This window comes from Centroberyx gerrardi, chromosome 12 (assembly GCF_048128805.1).
Source record: "Centroberyx gerrardi isolate f3 chromosome 12, fCenGer3.hap1.cur.20231027, whole genome shotgun sequence".
NCBI classification, from domain to species: Eukaryota; Metazoa; Chordata; class Actinopteri; order Beryciformes; family Berycidae; genus Centroberyx; species Centroberyx gerrardi.
In genome coordinates this window covers 15,565,220-15,583,444 of record NC_136008.1, presented here as the reverse complement: position 1 = coordinate 15,583,444, position 18,225 = coordinate 15,565,220, and the positions used below count along the sequence as shown (strand labels likewise).

General features: G+C 40.5%; 4 protein-coding genes across 5 annotated transcripts in view; all 4 read right to left on the bottom strand.

The window, feature by feature from the left end:
- Positions 1-75: 75 nt before the first annotated feature.
- Positions 76-2,073, bottom strand: LOC139924730 (speriolin-like protein). The gene is made up of 3 exons (XM_071915863.2): positions 1,914-2,073; positions 916-1,040; positions 76-440 (listed from the first exon to the last, which is right to left on the bottom strand). The coding sequence occupies exons 1-3, from the start codon at positions 2,071-2,073 to the stop codon at positions 108-110; spliced, it is 618 nt and encodes a 205-aa protein (XP_071771964.1). The 3' UTR covers positions 76-107.
- Positions 2,074-2,404: 331 nt separating this feature from the next.
- grinab (glutamate receptor, ionotropic, N-methyl D-aspartate-associated protein 1b (glutamate binding)) lies at positions 2,405-6,805 on the bottom strand. The gene is made up of 7 exons (XM_071915858.2): positions 6,689-6,805; positions 5,532-5,866; positions 5,311-5,423; positions 4,985-5,185; positions 3,910-4,038; positions 3,662-3,805; positions 2,405-2,996 (listed from the first exon to the last, which is right to left on the bottom strand). Exons 2-7 carry the CDS (start codon positions 5,815-5,817, stop codon positions 2,847-2,849), a joined length of 1,023 nt encoding a protein of 340 aa, XP_071771959.1. The 5' UTR covers positions 5,818-5,866; positions 6,689-6,805; the 3' UTR covers positions 2,405-2,846.
- A 2,845-nt stretch (positions 6,806-9,650) lies between these two features.
- On the bottom strand, positions 9,651-16,724 carry rbm24b (RNA binding motif protein 24b). 2 transcript variants are annotated; one of them, XM_071915836.2, is made up of 5 exons: positions 16,712-16,724; positions 14,303-14,475; positions 13,659-13,782; positions 13,159-13,213; positions 9,651-10,011 (listed from the first exon to the last, which is right to left on the bottom strand). In XM_071915836.2, exons 2-5 carry the CDS (start codon positions 14,471-14,473, stop codon positions 9,651-9,653), a joined length of 711 nt encoding a protein of 236 aa, XP_071771937.1. In that variant the 5' UTR covers positions 14,474-14,475; positions 16,712-16,724. The 2 variants fall into 2 exon arrangements, with proteins under 2 accessions (XP_071771937.1, XP_071771936.1); XM_071915835.1 differs by lacking the exon at positions 16,712-16,724 and adding an exon at positions 11,318-11,328 and having other exon boundaries at positions 9,651-10,063; positions 14,303-14,470.
- The window catches only part of kif13a (kinesin family member 13A), a 40,720-nt gene continuing 38,899 nt past the window's right edge, over positions 16,405-18,225 (bottom strand). Inside the window, 1 exon segment of the mRNA XM_078287107.1 lies at positions 16,405-18,101. Coding sequence (XP_078143233.1) covers positions 17,968-18,101 — 134 coding nt within the window. The 3' untranslated portion in view covers positions 16,405-17,967.

The following is an 18,225-nucleotide window of genomic DNA, read 5'->3' as shown; positions in this document are numbered from 1 at the left end:
TGTGTGCACAAAATCATAGCCAAACAACATTGAACATTTCAGAGTTTACTTCCATTTTTTTAGTAGAGTAAACATGCCAGATCCGATTTCGGTGGAAATAGTCTCGTCTACCAGAGGAAGAGAGGCTTTCCATCCTTCTCGGCCATGTAGGACAGGCAGCTGAGTAGAAGCAGCAGGTCCTTCACAAGTTTTCCCGGTGCAGAGCTGATTGTCACCTGCCTCAAAAAGTCTGGATTATTGTAGTCCATTTCCTGAACTGTGTGTGAATCAGGCCTCTGCTTCATGATCCCGTAGGTGTTGATGACAAATTCAGTGAAGGGAGGGTGAAGTGTTGCGCTGTACCCAAACTGGTTCAACCCCTCCATAAGGCCAGCAAACCTCTGAGAGAGCTGAAGCCGATACCCTTCATCCACCTTCCCAGTCAAGGGGTGTGTGCTTACCTGTGTGAGAGGAAGAGGAAGAGGAAGAGGAAGAGGGGGAGAGGCTTGTGACTTTCTGCTGAGTCATTTAGGTGGAATGTTAACTGTCATTTTGGAAACGACTTTCTGAGAGACCTGATATGGGACAAGTTATGTTGAAACTTTTCATCTAATGCATTTAATATCTACTTGACTCTCCATTCTAAATCACTACAGTCTGAATCTGGTATTTTCCTAACTGTCTTCTTGAAGTCACACCACATCAGGTGTGAATGTGTTCAAGTGGAAAAATGAGGGTGAAAGAAATCAATTTTAAAAACAACGGGAAAACGGGACCACAGAGTGAACAAATCTGATAATAGTGAATTTCCCATTACATTTCATATGGCTTAGAATACTGTGGTTGGGTTAGATCTTTACACTAAATCAATAAATAAGCTACATTACGCACTGAAACTACACTGTACTTTACACACTGAGTGAGGGGGATGCTCACCTGTATGATCTTGTCTGGTATATTGAGCACAGTGAAACCATAGAGCCTGTTCTGGCTCTGGAATACATGGGACAGAATTCTTCTATCCAACTGGAAGGCAATCTCTCCTAGCAACCTCTCTGGATCTGTATTGAAATAAAGACAAAGTTAGTTGTCATCAGTTTTCATTCAATCCTTTAAATTTCATCCTGATATTACCTTTCATTTATTAATTCCTCCATTCATTCAACAGCATTATTGTTCAGGCATCACTCACCTTTGACCTTATGAGAGATGTACGACTGTCTGCTTTCAAACTCTGGTTTCGCTCCTGTGTCTGTGTGCATTGAGCTTTGGATGAAAGACTTTAAGTCGACAGCGGATGAGGTTTTGTGTGCATGTTTGAATTTGGTTTGCTGCAAGTCATTTTTGAATTGGCTCTCATCCAGGGTGTCTTGCCATTGAACCGCTGTTTTTCTTCCTGAGGATAGACAAGCAGATAACAAGAATGTAAAATAATATTATCCCAGTCATTTTGCATTAATGAGAAGCAAAGTGGATGTTTTAAAACCATGGCAATGTGAAAGTTATTACTTTGCAATACACAATTAAGACATGTTAAAAACAGATATATGACAAGGTGGCTGGTAATGTAATTTACTATGGGATTACAGTATACATTTAGTACATACTTACAGTAAATTTACTATATGATTATAATTAGTCATTGCCTTAATGGGTCACATAGGTTACAAAATGAACAAATATGCACAGAAATATTTCTTTACTCTCAAATATAAGGACAATACCTTACTTAATTTCAGTGTTTTAACCAAGACTGTTTAGTCCAACATAGATAGGTCTAACCCTCATCAAGAAGGCAAACATTTGTGTTTTTACACTTGTGACATTCAACCACATTCTCTCCTTCTCTCCTTCTCAGGATCTTCAAAAACTGGACTTACAAAACGCACCCTAGCTGCCATCTAGTGGTAGAAGACAACAAATGTTTACAATACCTGTTGATTCCTTCAGAAACTCGCTGTTGGAGCTCTGCACTTTGGCTCTCAGGTCGATGTTTTCCTTCACTAGACCAAGCATCAGTTTCAAGTGATCATTTTCCTGCCGGAGTGTGTCATTCTCTGACAGCAGTGTTACATGAGCCTGCTCCAGGTCCATTGATGCTCCCCCAACTCCAAGTTCCCACAGTTGAGCCATAAACACCCAGCGGTGTGTGAAAGACACTGAGGATAAACATGCAGACTCACAGAACTGACTAATCAAATAAAAATAGAACAGTCTTCTATGTTGTCATAATGTGCCATGATTCTTACTCTCCAAACAGTCATTGAATCCAGAGAAACATTTTTTATAGGGTACACAGGTTAACAAATGATCCCTAAGATATCTTTTCTTAACTAAAATAGAGGTTTTATACTAGTAGTCACAGACATAAAATTTGAATACACTGCAAAAGCATAATACACATACATAATTCTCTTTATTTTAGCATAAAAAAATATACATTAGGCGAAACAAAAAGCTTGAAATCCCAAAACAAACATAAATAATGTAATTAATGCCCACTACAAGTCAAACATTGTGCAAGACGAAATTAAATGAGACTACTGAGCTCACTTCTATACATGAAATCAAAACAAGAATTTATATTGTACATTTTCATTGTTCTCTGCATCCTGAAGAAGGCCTGGTGGGGCCGTAACACGTTGGTGTGTTTTCTTAGGTTTTAACATGAAATCGTCAAAGGTCAATAAAGGCTTTTTAACTTCAGGAGAGTGCCTTGGATTTTCTCTTCTCTTTCCTTCACATACGGACTCCCCACATGTCCAATGAGCAGCTCCAGTGAACACGTTTGAAGCCCATGGAGCGTTCCTCTTCTGATCAACACCAAGAATTTATATCAGTTGCTCTTTCCTGCTGCACCTTGTCTGTTACCCCCGTGATTTTCCAAAAATAGCAAGAATATATAGAAAGATGTTGATGATATCTGTGTACAGGTTAAGTGCAGCAAAGACGTACTCTTCTGGACTCAGAGCCAGTTCCTTGTTGCCTAGCAGCAGCTGTGTGTCCACCGCCAAGAACTGCAACAGACATTCAGAATGTGTCAAAACCTATATATAAAAACTTTTCAAAGTTATACATTTTGCTCTTTAATTACAGCACCCCCATCATATTAGCATATATTTTTTAAATGCCAGAACACAGTGCCAAGATGCATCATCCCTCTAAGTTTAGTCAAAATCAAACCAATGATGTAGCAGTTATAGCTTGTCAAATTTAGAGATGCCCTTTGCCCTTTCATTATAGCACCCCCATCAGGCCATTTAGTGTAATTTTCAAACGAGAACACTGTCAAAATGCATCATCTCTCCGAGTTTTGTCAAAATTGGACCAATGGTGTCTGGGATACCGCATTTGAGTTAAAATATTGACTGTATTATAATATATAATATATGCTGATTGGCCTAATGGGGGCAATTACAGTGCCCCCATTACGCCAATCAGCATATTTTTTTAAACACTGTGAGAAGATGCATCTGCCCTCCAAGTTTAATCAAACTCAAAGCAGTGATGTTTCATATATCACCTGAGATATCACACCCGATCCATAGTTTCCCCCCAAAAAAATATTTTAACTGGGACAATGCCAATACTAATAACCACAATCATCACTATCATCATCATCATCATCATCATCATCATATATAAATGCAGTTGGAAGAAATATGCGTGGCCACAGACTTACGCAGGTGAAGAGCAATGCCCCCAGTGAGGCGTAGACGATGTGCAGGATCCTGTCCTGGATGAAGATGCAGAGGATGCCAAAGAGGACCAGGACGATGAGACAGACGAAAAGCACGCCCTGACAGGAGGTGAAGTCATACTTGCTCTGCGGGGAGGAGGTCACAGGTCACATTAAAGCCTGGCATTAAGGTTAATCTTACCACCGCATCAGAACATGATCAAAGCCCAAGACAGACAAGAGGTACAGACCTGCAGAGAGAAGATGACTACTGTGAAGCACACAACAGCTGTGATGCCCACAGCCATGATCACTGCATCAGTGTCATAGAAGCTGGCGATCATTCCCACCATGTAGGACATGCTGAGCGTCAGGATGGCCTGGAAAAAACAAGGCACACAAAACACATCAAGACTGCCATACAGCTTCAAGTATTTAATGGAGTGAACAAGTAGTAGCAAATAATACTGTACTTAAAGTCACAATAAAGCCGCATTTTGAGAGCATCTTGCTTCCTTAATGTGATGTATTTCCTGTTGAAACAGGATATTGGGGCAGGACATAATGAGGGGAGTTATCATTCAAAAGTGTAAACCAATGCGATATCAGTTTATGTGATGTGAAGGGCAAATGGGTGAGATTGTTCAAAAATCTGTGATGGTTTTATTGATTCGAATTTTTATGTTGCCTCCTGGTGCTCAATGAAGTTCCCACTAAAGATTTTCCTTTTTCCAGGAAGTAAAAGAAATGAGATTTTGATATAAAAAAATAATAATAAAATAAGAAATTCAGTCTTTTTTTTGGTATAAAAGTACGATAGGTACGGTAGTATGGTGAAAAAGTCATTTTTCATTTCAGTGTGACTTTAAGTTACATTTCCAAAAACAATGATGATATGTAAAGTGTTGGGAAGTTTCATATTGTTGCTGTCAGGTGAAAACCCCCTAAAAAAACAAAAACCCTAGAGCTCTCAGCTTTTCAAGAGCTAAGAAAAGCAGCCTTGTTTTTAGCTTAACCACCACGCATAGCTGAGTTTATCCAATGCGGTCTGAAAGGGTTTCATAAGCCCAAGGACGGTTGAAGTTCCTCATCTCATAGAAAACTAGGTAATCCTTCAACAGTCATGTGAAAGCAGCAAGGTTTTCACATGACAACAGCAATACGTTAATCAGACGGCCTATACAATGGTAATGCAACAGTCCAGATCAGAAGACTGATTCAGTCCTGACACTGCAAGGCTCAAGGTTCAGTGGCCCTGGTGCTATCTGAACTGATTCCTCCCCTCTCTGTTTTCTATTTAGAAAAACAAGGTCCAAGCAGTCTTACTAATGCAATCAGGTTCCAAGGATGTCTTCGGCGGAAGTTTCCACAGCAGCTGAGCACGATCAGGGCCACGAAGAAAACGGCATAGGACACATAGTAGGTCCACAGGTTGTTGCTTACAAATGTCTTCACTTCTTCCACAAAGGTGAAAATAGCCACAAAGGAGAACGTTACCATCAGCTGAGCCGTTAACACCAAGAAGACCTGGAAGTGATAATGGATTATTAGGCAGCAGACACAGATGATATTTCCAACAATGAATGTCTATGCAGTTTTAGTAAATTTAAGTTGTGAAATTTTTACCCTTTCTTCAACCACTGTCTCCTTACCTTTCGAACAAAGGCCCGTCTTATGCTCTTGTCATCTAATCCAGAACCAAAGTCATGATTCTCATAAAAGGCGGGAGGATCCTCATAATGGTAACCAGCATTGTTCTCAGGATCTACAGTACAACCAGTCAGAAACAACATCAGATTCATAAAATCCCATTACCTTTATTAATAATTCCACCTTCAAGTTTATACAATGCCATACTACTAGCAAGACTCACCGTTTAGGTTTTCATTAAAGCCCTGGTTATAGGGGCCTGATGAATACATTGGAGAGTAAGGGTTGTTGCCTTGTGCCTGTCCAAAAGCTCCTGGGTTACCCTGAGAAAACATCGGCTGTCCAACAGCACCTTGTGGAGGCAAAGGGAGACCGCCGGCAGCAGGGCCCCCAAACAGGTTTGGGCCAGGCATGGGCATCCCAAATCCAGGAAGCCCTGGCTGCCCAGGGGCTGAGGTGGGAGGGGGTCCCCCTTCCACAGGGGTGTAGTCAGTCCTGTCCTGAGACATCTCTGGATCAAGTCAAGAGACCAGCCAGTGTTGATTTACTGTGCGAGCTCTAAAAAACAGTGTGAAATAGAAAAGAGAAGTCATATGAAGTCTCATGATGACTCCAACTGAAACTGCAGCATTTAGATAGCACGCCTTATCTAGTGAGAGAGGCAGAGCAAAGGCCACAGCGACACACCGCAACGTCACGAGGCGGCATCAGACGATAGTGCTGCCTTCCAGTGCTGTGGGAAATATCGGCATTTGCACCTGAACGCACATGAACGAGCCTAATGATGCGAATTTTGATGATACCAGGGTTCACTGAGATGTGGCGTTTACATGAGACAGCATGGCAGGCGTGTAACCGATTGACGGTAAAGGTGATGGGCTGTACAGCAACTTTTCACTGACAAATGAATTAAAACGGTCAACGTTACAATGCCTGGTCCGTATGTTCTCCCCTTCATTCTGCTCTGTGTCGTTTGACTTCTAAAGTAAACAGCCACTTAAAAAACTACTCGTTTTGACAGGGTCCATTCTGTTACTAATCAAAAGCACTTGAATGGGGCTACCGACATCATAGAGTTGCTAAGTTTAGACCACTGAAGTTACTGGAAGCTCACAGACAGCAACAAACAATTTAGCAATAAACTCCCTCCCTCCATTTTCATATCAATAGGCTATTTGATTTAGGGGAACAGAAATAACCGAAAGTATTTAGGCTATTAGCTTACATTAAATTCGTAAGACACAACCTCTTGCGCACTTTGGTGACCAAACATTACAAAACAACACAATAGCCTTCAAACTTATGAGCGCAAGAAGACATTTTTGAAAGGCAGCTAATATAGTAACAAAGTGATAAAGTCTTCAATAAAAGACTACTCACATTGTCCGCTGCGAAAGATACGCAGTCTCAGTTGCAATCCCCTCAAAGTGAAAAAGTTTATATTATTGGACTTGTGTGTCCGCTTTCCGTTTCAGTCCGTTTCACCACAGGCAGTGTGGCAACGCCCCCATGTGGCGAAACGCACTTCCCCTGAGTGACTGATGAACAATTTGATATTTTAGAAAGCCTACAGTATTATAAGTGAAATTCACAAACTATAATGCAAAGTCGAGTGCTATTCATAAACCACATAAGCAAATACACCAGGGATGATACACCAGATAATACTTGTCAGAAAGGTGTGACCCACATAAACCAGTAGGTGTCAGGAGGCTTCAGCCTTGGTGAGCTGCAGGGACACTGATCAGCAGCAAGTTAGGTAGTGTCACAAGACAGCATTTATTTCACTGGAGGGAGCAGTCTATGAGGAGAGGTGTCCCTGTGTCTGGACACAAAATACTGCAGCTGCCCGTCTGCTCCATTTCTCCCCAGGTCACAACACAAGTGTATAAACAGCTGTATTGAAACACTGAGTGAGTTTTAGGGCATGTGGCTGGGAATAGTGAATGATTCTGAACAGGTGGGCAAAAGGGAATGGAGTGGCTTTCTATCTGAACTGTAAATGGTCCCATAGAAGAGTGTTAGGGGCAAATTTCAGCTGTTTGTCTGCTGAGCCACAGGGAAGATGTTTAACTGCTGAATCACATTCAAGAACATTAAGTAGCATTTTAAAGTGTTAAATCACCAGAATTTGAATTGACACAAGTGTTGCAGAAATGTTTATTTAATTAGTTTATTATCTTATTTAGAGGTTGTCGACTTGCCCTTTCTGTTGGTCAACATGTAGCAAACTGCTGTTGCTTCAGCTCCGGTTGTGAAATGTGGGAAGACGGAGTTCACCTACTTACTATTTTGGAGTCACAGCAGACCAGGCTCATGTTACACGTGAACGTCTATGATGTTTCATAATGTAAAAAGAAATAAACATCAAGCGGTCCAGCAGCACTTCAAGTGCACAACATAAATCAATTTGTTGTTGTTGGCGTGTGCTCTGTGAAAAATATTATCCATTATTAGGCAGTGGCTCAATTTCTACTGTGACGCCTGTCTTGATTTGTCTGAGTCTTGCTAAGAGGTTTTCTGACTTTTGAAATAAATAACAGAAACACAGGATAGCAACAATATCTAGCTTATAGTGGCTGATTTTATGAGCTATACAGTCTGTAAAAGACACACAGACCATATACATGACTGTTTGATAATAGCCATGGTATATATTTTAGTGGGACTAATAACACACCGTCTCCCATCTTGTCCCTGTGACACACAACACACCTGCTCAAAATACTAGAACAGCCTAGTCTCTTTTGCAGTTGTCACACTGTTTAGGGTACATGCTTTATTTTCCCACCTGTTCTTCTCAGCTTTGCAACCCCCACCCACAACTGTGACTTTCCAGTGACATTGGTTGTACCCTGGCAACTAATACGTTCATCATAAGACAAATTAATTCAAGTCACAGGCTGCTCTGAGCTCATAATTTGGAAAAAGAAAAAAAAAAAAACGGTGCTAAAACAAATGTATGGAGGTGTTTCATTACCAAGCTCTGTGAGCAAAACTTTACAGAGAACACAATTAAAAAGGTTGAAGGTAAAATTCCTTTTATTTCACATTAACAACTGCATTATTTTAAATCATGCATTATAAAATGCAAGGTAAAATAAGTGATGCCCTTGCATTGTGAAAATATTCAATGTCGAATGACATCAAATGCAATTTTTAAAAAGGTAACATGTTTTCACATACCGTCTTTTATCAAACTGGTCAAGTATAAAAAAAAAAGCAACATCAAAAGAACTGAAAGAATCTATTTGAGATAACAAAAGTAGAACTAGGAAAATAGGAAAAAAAACTTTGAACTTCTTGCTACCTTTCCACTCATATTTTGTTCTTTAATTACATAAATAACAAACAAGGTATAGCACTTTATTAAGCCAAATTTCCATCATATGCTCATGATCTTTAGAAGTGTAGTAGCACATGTGGACATTTTACAGTTATATGATAAGCTAGAGTACATACTAAATAATAATAATAATAATAATAAACACAAATTAAAGGGTTTATCACGGTAAGGCTCCATAATAAATACATAAATATCAAAATTTAAAGGCACATTATGAAAAGATTTGTCAAACTGAAAGATTCACATTCAATCATGATTCTCCCATTTTGCTGAGCTTAGCTGAGGTGCAATTTAAAGGAAGAAAAGTGAGTGCTTTTACCAGCTTCAGCTGTCGCCTCAGCGCCTTGTCTCCTCTACTGACAAGAAAATCCACTGTGAGGGGAACTAGGTGAGGGGATCCAATCTGTCTCACTGCAAACAATAATTATAAAAATGAGAACAATTCTAACAAAACGCTGACTTTTCCATCATTAACTGCATAGCTTTGCCAAATAACATAATGGTCCAAAACTATCAAATACTGAAAACTGTATGGTGATATAACACATTCTTACAGTATGTATGCAAGTATTTTGGTTTGTTTTCAAAATAGTGGGGAAGACACCTGATCATAAGACTTGAATGCACTTGTGAATTCCATATAAATTCCAATGCAGTATACATACAAAATTCAGCAATGGTTGATATTACGAGGTCCAGTGAGTCTACTTAAATAAACATTATTAAATATTTTCCTGCTGAATAAATATTAAATATGCATACAATAGTGACAAAATACTGATCTTATTTGAATAAAAATATACAGTAACTCGTCATTTGTCCCTACATTTTTAGTGATTTTCTTCAGGCTCTTTGGTAGAAGCACTGCTAGTTATAAAACCAGGGACTGACAACCATCATTCAGCCTCTCCTGCCTTCCCCTCTCCTCACTTTGCCCTGTCCCGGGGGAGCATGTGACCTCCCCTGCTTTCCTCATTTAAGGTAGTTTTCTAGTTGTTACTGCATGCGATCTGACTGCAGCTGCTGAGGCTGGTACTGGCCGAAGGCCGCAGCAGCAGCGGCCGCTCCTGGGGTAGCGGCAGTCGCCAGCGGCTGCTGGACGGCGTATCCATACCCTGCTGTGGCCATGTAGCCCGCTGGGGCCGGGGAGGCCGCGTACGGGTACTGCTCATAGGCCGCGGCGGCGGCGGCAGCAGTAGCAGCGGCAGCAGAGTACTGGGCATAGGCTGCTCCAGTATAGTCAAGGTACGGAGAGGTGGCAGCAGCAGCTGTTGCCGTGGCAGCAGACTGCTGTACATGAGGGATGACCACGCTGGGCTGGACGAAGGCCTGGGGGTAGACGTAGTGGGCAGGGATCCTGTAGGACACATACAGACACACGGGGTCAAAGCAGAGCCACAGCCACTCGTCTGTCCAAAGCTGAAGCTAAATTGTGGAAAAGTGAAAAGCAGGCGCCACAAATACGTCAACCCAGTCCTCAGTTCAACACAGCAAATCCACTCATTAACAATTGAAAAACCCTACCTAGAAATGAAAAATTAAGAAAGCAGTAAAACCACAAGGAAAAACAAGCGCAGCTTTTAAGTTTTCAGTCAAAAAGCAACTGAATCTGAAATATGGCATTAAGAAAAGACAGCCCAGCCCTGCACCCAGTGTAACTGAAAACTGTATTTCTCAAAATGCGAGCTTATCGCACAACACCACAACATATCAAGAAAGGAAGTGGACATACTGTCCACATACTGTCACACCAACAACACACATACAGGCATGCCCACACATGTTAATAGATCCTTAAACACAAACAAAAAGTAAAACAAAAGAAAGAGGCTTTGCAGAAAATGCCAGGTGTCTATGAAGTGGAGCAGCTAATGAAGGTTGATCAATGCAATCAATGTAGTTGCTGCGTTAACCGTACAGTGCCTCATCATTCAAGTGAGTGCTGGGTTGTTTTAGGTTCTGCAGAGGCCCCAGTGTGTTTATTTGTTGGAAAAAGTGACTGTAGGCTATGTCAGAAATGCACTGCGCTATTATAAATAAAAAATTGTTATGAGAGTTGGAGATCTGCACTGGAATACAGAGCAGGGTATAAATGGACAAATACAAGTCTGAGTAACCGGGTAAATTTGGCCCCATTTACACTGATGCGTTATAGACACTGTCAGTAAATATGTTGAGGAGCAGGTGTGGGAGTGTTAAATCTGTCCATAGATGTGTGCCTGCCCCCACCAACCCCACCACCCCAACTTACAGACATACACCCCCACACAAACATACACACGCCAACTTGACTGACAAGGGAGGCTGGAGGCATGCTATTTTTGCTCCCCTTGTCATCCCAAAAGGACAAGCTGATCTTCTCTCCTTCAGCAACACATGGCATGGCACTCATCAACTCTAATGGCTGCCTATGTCACTCTACTGTCTCGGTGACCTTCCCGAATTTCTTTCCCCCTTTCTTTATTATCGAACCAAGGCCGTTTCAGCTGATCGGAAGTGGTGCTCTTGTTGCAAAGTGGGGTGTTGAAACCAATACTGAGGCTGTAGTAGTCGATCCTAATGATCGCAGAAAAACAAGACGAATGATTGTTTTTAACGGGACAAATGCATACACGTGTAACTTTCAATTTGGGGAGGTATGAACCAATCTGACAGTATCGCACTGTCACCATCTCTTTGTAATAAGACCTTATTTAAATATTGAGAGCTCCAGCGCTAAAACGGCTCAGCTGACTAATTCCATCTTTATGGGACGTGATGGGACGGACAGTTTGTGGTCCTGCTAGTCCAGAGCTAAATAAAGGTGCTTTGTAAATCACTGGGACACATGGGTAATCCCCAGCACATAACCAAAAGGACTCGTGGGCACATGGCTCAGCCCACCTGTTGTCCGCAGGCGAGCGGCCCTGTCTGTGCCATACATTATTAACAGCACTGCTGAGTGACTCCCATTTTCCAACTGAATTTGAGAGGCCATGGAGATCATTCTAGCCAACAGCTGCTGCCTCAGAGACCAGTTAAGTTCTCCGTCTGCAACTTACCTCAGTCAGTGCAGTGAACATTTGAGTCGACTGTCTATATTTAACAAATGAATGACTTTCAGTTGGTGTATTGCAAGGCTGTGATATATCCAGGATCCTATCTAACTACATCTAAAATTTGCTTCATACAGATTGTGATAAATCCTGTTATACAAAATGCTCAGTTCCACAATGAGTGTGTGGTTTACTTAAGAGCCTGGACATTTTCACTTACTTTAATTCCCCATAGCTTTGCCAACTGCTGTACCAACAGAGGGGTCTCATGACAAACTCAAAGTATTCTTCTGTGCTCTTCACCTCTGTGGTGATAACATTGTTCATTAGTGTTTCCTCTCTTTTCATCCCCCCTATACATTCTCATTTTGCCATAGTCTTGATGACTGGCAGCATCTACAGTGATTAGAAAAATGAGACAGAATGTCCTTGGTTGAACAGAAAATGATGCTCACTATACTGTATCTGTAGATGTAAGCTACAAGTGAAAGCAATGGGTTAATAAAAAGACAAAAAAAAAAAAAAAAAGAAAACACAGCATCATGGGTAAATAGAAGAAGAAAACAGAAAATGAACTCCTGCATGCAAGCCAGTGGTTGTTTTGTTGCAGGGGATATATTTTGAAATGAACAGACTGAGTCGTCATCAGCCCCTTTTGACAACAAAACATGATCAACTTGTTGTTAACTCAAAATTGGGGGGAAAAAATGAATAAAAACTGCAGGCTAAAGCACAATCAATCATTAAAAGGGAGAAGAATCAACACCCCATGGCAGAGTTACAACTCCCTATCAAAAACTCACAAAGTCTGCACAAAAACGTCTGCACCCCCCACCTCCCCCACTGCAAGTAGAGATAAGCACACAGTTAAGCTGAAAACCACTTCATACTGGAAACAAGGCACACACCAATCTATGTACTATGGAAAACTGGAAAAAAAAAGACTTCCATGCATCTAGTCACCATTTCAGTTCGTTTGTGTATGTCAGAGTATACAGGTAACACTTTAGCGTTCTGCCCAATGCAGACTCAGCTATTCCTCAAATCATCATGTCCCTTCATCAGCTATTTTAACCGATATCGACCCTGTCAGATCAGAAAGAGATAGACAACATAAAGTCAATCCTGTAGAAGCTGGGGACAAACGTTCACTTCCTTTACAGTCAACGCCAAGCAGAGGTGCACACATCGACACTCACATGTCCTCATTCAGGATTAAACAGGTGGAGGTTACAGAGCAAAGATTAAATAACATGTCGCCTATACAGCAATAAAAACAATGGATCACATTAATAGACAGTAAATTGTTGACCCTACAGATTAAAATTAAAATGTACGAATAGCTAGGCTACAAATGTATACATTTTCTAACATGATTGCACTAACTGATACTATAAACAAAAGAAAAACATATTTACAACACATTTTCTACAGACAAACACTATGGAAAAAGTTCTACATAAACATACCCATAAGGTCTTTGGATGAATGCTGGATGGATCTGAGGCACACCGAATGAGAATCCTATAATGAAAACAGATTGTTTTAAAACATTTTTTTTTGTTACAAATCCTGACACTTTACTAATGCAGTGGAGACGATTTTGCAGAGGATGTTCTGATCCCTTTGCAAGATTGCATGTCCTTTCCAAGAGAGTACAAAAAACAAACCAAGGGCATGTCAATCTACATTAAGTGGTGGCAGACTTGTGTGAGCCTGTATTATCAGAATATCAAGGCGAACACTGTATTTATTTTCAGCTCTAGCTTAGATATATCTCCATGTTACACCTGGTGAATAATTTCAGAACTCTCTACAACATTGCAGCGGGTTAGTGTCTCCAGCATGTGTGTGTGTGTGTGTGTGTGTAAAGGCATTAAGGACTGCTGTCTTTGTACGCCACCTTGATTGTCCAAGTTGTGAAATAAACCTGTGGCACAGCCGTCCACCAGCTCGTCCAGCCCCTCACCTGGCTGCATGACCCTGGGCTTGGCCCCCAGGTAGGCCAGGTTCACATTGGCTTTCCTGCCGTCGATAATGGGGTTGGGGTCCTTACAGGCTCGGTCAGCAGAGGCCCGGTCTGCCATGGTCACCTAGAGGACACACATTGTACAGAATGATTTATTCACCTTATAGAGATGTTTTAGCCTACTTGTATATGTAGGTTGTTCACAGTGACCTGATAGCACACAAGACTTCTGGGTCGTTTGTTTTTAAGACCTTTCTGTTGAGAGTATCTTATAATCATCAGGCCATGTTGCACTAAGGACATTCACAATTCAGTAGCATTGGTTTTTAATTAATTAAAAATGTCTGACTTTAGCCAATACCCTGTTCCAGTAGTTCCATATATTTTCTTGTTGATGTGAAATCACAATTTTCTACTCCAGTAGCATTCCTATACAAATTATAACGATTTGTAGCCTACCTGACTGTCACTATCTAAACTATAACCTCTGACTGCACAGTGTAAAAACACTTTCTCTCAGCTTTAATAGGTCCTGATATGAAATGCAATTGGATTAACTGACTTTATCGCGGACTATATGCACGTGTGCAAGCAACTCGGCTGTACCAAAATTACAAAAAACAAACATGTCATGTTTTACTTACAAATCCATAACCTCTGGATTTCCCCGTCTGCCGATCCGTGATAACAACAGCCTCCTCAATATCACCAAACACTTCGAAATATTTCCTGAGGCTCGAGTCTGTTGTGTGATAGGGAAGACCCCCCACAAAGATCTTGGTGTAGGTGGTGTCTTTCTGCGCCGAGTGCATCATTTGTACTGATATAGAAGTGGTTTTCCCACGATAAAATAAATAGAAAAAAAAAATGTGTTCAGGACGAAAGTCGGCAGCGTGGGCAAGAAGCACCAAGTGAAATGTGTGTTTGGGAGCTGGAGAGGACACCTGTTTGTTTGGCAGGAGGTTTCAGTTGTCAGTGTCAGCTCCGCATCGTGGACTCACACAGACTTAACTCCACCCAGATCCTGACACACACTACTGTCACACAGGCTGATACTGCTGCTCAAACACACACTGACTGTACGAAATGTTAGGAATAGAGGCCATACTTACTCTTTTCATGAAGCACACTGAGATGAATCCAAGTAAAAGCCACTAAATCCCTTAATGATTTTCCTTATTAAATCTATACAAATCATATTTTATACATTCTGTGTAAATGTAGCCAATAGCCCAAGTCTTTACTATGATAATAATCCCCAAGGCAAAAGCTCATTATGTTCCAATTATTGTGTATTGTGTAGGTATTGTGTCTAAATAGTACTAATAGTAAAACTGCTTGCATTCCCAAACGGTTGCCTCATAGAAGTTATGGGGTCAACATCTTATTTAGGCTGCTCACAACAAGTGTCACCGCTGCTTTTGGCATCGTAAATTCATGATAGTCTGTATAGTTATATCTCTCCTAGTGGACTTGATATGTCTGGTGATATTTCAGACACTACTGGTCTGATTTTGACTGTGTTCCAGCGTTCTGGAAAAATACACTGATTGGCCTAATTAGGGCGCACTAATAAAGGTAAAAATACATTTTAACTTAAACGCAATATCTCAGACAAAACTTTGACGAAACTTGGAGGAATGATGCATTTTGGCATGTTCTGGTGTTTATAAAGTACACTGACTGGCAGGATGGGGGCGCTACTATTACATTTTTAACTTTGAAAGGCCTTGTACACTGGTTGGCTTAATGGGGGAACTAGAATTAAAGGTCACAATTTTTTAACTGAAATGTGATGTCTCCGATGCCACCGGTCCAACTTGGTGGGATGATGCATCTTATCACTGATTGGCCCAAGGGGCGCCTGCATCATCCGTGGAGGACATGTTTACTTGTTTCTTTTTACATCAGCCTTGCCTTATATTGAAAAGCCATAAAGTGGAGCAAACATCACTGTTGACATCTCACTCAGGACACATCGTAAGTGATCTCCAACAAATGAAACAAACTGATACTCTACTGATACACGGGTCCATGTTGTGTACAGTGGCTATAAAATTTCATTCCCCTTGACTTTCTGCCCATTTTCCTGTGATTTTTTTTTGTCTAAAATATATTCATAGTCTTTTCTATCACTGTGGGTGGAAATTCAAGAAATATATGTAATAAAAGTAATAGAATTTCATTAAAAGTACAATCTAGTTTGGAAAATTATTCACTCCCATTACTCACTTGAGCGATATTGTCTTAGTGGTAAAAACATTAGGCACTATTAGGCATTATTTATTCTTCATCTTTAGGTAATAGTAAGACATTTTGACTGCAGTTTCATTTCAAAATTGCTCAAATTTGAAGTATTATCCCAGGTCCTTTAACATCTTAATGGCATAGATAGTACTGAAGGAATGTGGGATAATTCTTCCTAGATTTTGCTGTTAATGGATGTTAATACTTCACGTTTTCTTATATTTCTAGACCATCTTGATAGAAAATAAGAAAAGAGTACTTTCTGTAGATTGTTGACCAAAATTTCCAAATAAATTCATTTTGAGCTAATTTTGTAATGCAAGAAAATGCACAAAAAGTCATTGGGGTTAATACTTTTTATAGCCACTGTTTGCTATAATAAAACAGTAGTTCACTGGTCATTTCCTGGAAACAAATAAGGTCAAGTTCAAGTGAGCTAAAAGAAGAGACAACACAGCACTTCGATTGTAAACGTTCTATTCTAGAACATTTTGTACCAATTAAAACAGTTTGTTGAGATACATTATAAATACAATTCTGTACATTATAATATTGTAAATACTATGTTCAAATACATTTCTATTTACAACTCCTTGTGAGGGAGAGCAGCTTTGATCTCTTCTTTAAAGTAAGGTCTTGGGTTTCTTTCATTTACTTGAAATTACAGCTTGAATATATAACTCTATTTCTAATCAGTTCCACAGTTCACCACTTCCATAAAAATATAAGTTCATAGGACAACGTTTCTCCATACTAAACTACTTTTGCACCATCTTCGGTAACCTGATCGTCCATCACCCATTCATCCAATCCTCCATGTAAAAAAAAAAAAAAAAGTTGGCATTTTTGAGTACCTTTGAAAATATTTAGTGTTACACATTAGTCAATGAACATATAAAATGCAGATGGACAATCAGTCAGAAAGGTATTCAATGAATCGGTCAACGAGGTTGGATGGCATTTTGAATGCCTCTGGGCATCACGTCATACACAGGCTTCAGGTCCACACACTTCGGTTTGTTTTTATCTCAGTCAACTACATGCATCCTTGTTAAGGGGCATTGCTCATCGAGTAGTCTGTGGTTTATGTGCCTGCCTTTAGAGAAACAGGGTAATAAGGCATCAGTATGTCCAGGCCTCGGACAAAGCCTAGCTGCTTCGTTCAGCCCATAATAGTCATGACACAACACAGGGCTTTTCAGTCCCATCACACAGGAAATGTTTCATCAGTCCAGTATGGAAGACAATTGGTGAACTCTCCAAGAATCCTTTCCAGTGCAAGCATTCAGACACCAATGGCAACAGTCCCATGCGCAATGGGGATTATCTCCTCCACAGTGTTACAGTACTCCAATAAGATAATTTAACATCTAGCGGGCAACATGATAACTGCAGTCAAACACTGAAAGCAATTCAGGTTTTGCAGGTTTGCCCACGGTTCAGGGTATGTGGCATTAGTCATAGAGATATGGCACTATGCTTTACTTGGACACACAGATATATGTTGTATGTTTCCACATATACATTAGAAAAATAAGATATTACTTATAACAGCAGATACGGAACCCTAGTTCTTTGGTTACCCCTGACATATCATATTGACGTAAATATCAATGTTATCAACAGTAGTACATTCTTAATCTTAATATCCTAGATGACTCCACTTTGAGCCTCAGGGGAGGATGCATTGTCTTACAAAAATATCATATAATGTTCAGAAACAAATGTAAGAAAAATGATGTGGATAATATTTCCATATGGACTCCCAGTTAAAAGTTAATTTCTCTATCAAAAATAACACGATAGAAAACTCAGATATGTGCATAGTGAATTTTCAGTGAACAGTAATAAGGATATACCTTCATTAAATGCACAGGTCAGATACGCTTTAGCAAAGCAGACGCACTAACAGAATAGGCCAGTTCAGAGATTTGAGTGAGAGGAGGGATGGAGGGAAAGGAGCCATATTGAAGTCAGCTTGCTGTTCGCCCTGTAGGCACTGGAACGGAGGGCCACCCTGGGGTGCCTGGTAGTCCTCGGAAAGCTGGTCCTTCTTTGGGTCCTATCTGATCAGAGTCTGGGGTTCTGTGTCCATGGAGGGCGGTCCTCTGGTGAGACGAGATGGCTTCACAAACACACCGTGGCCTGGGGGACAGCGGAAGTACACTCTTCCCTGGACAGTCCCATTGTGCTTACCTACAGGAAGAGCAGGCATAGTTCATTTGTCGACTCGTAGATTATTTGTAGTTATGGAACTTCATTCTCTCACTCTGATCTGTTCCTTCACAAAAGCAAATAACTGATGACACATTTGGCATGC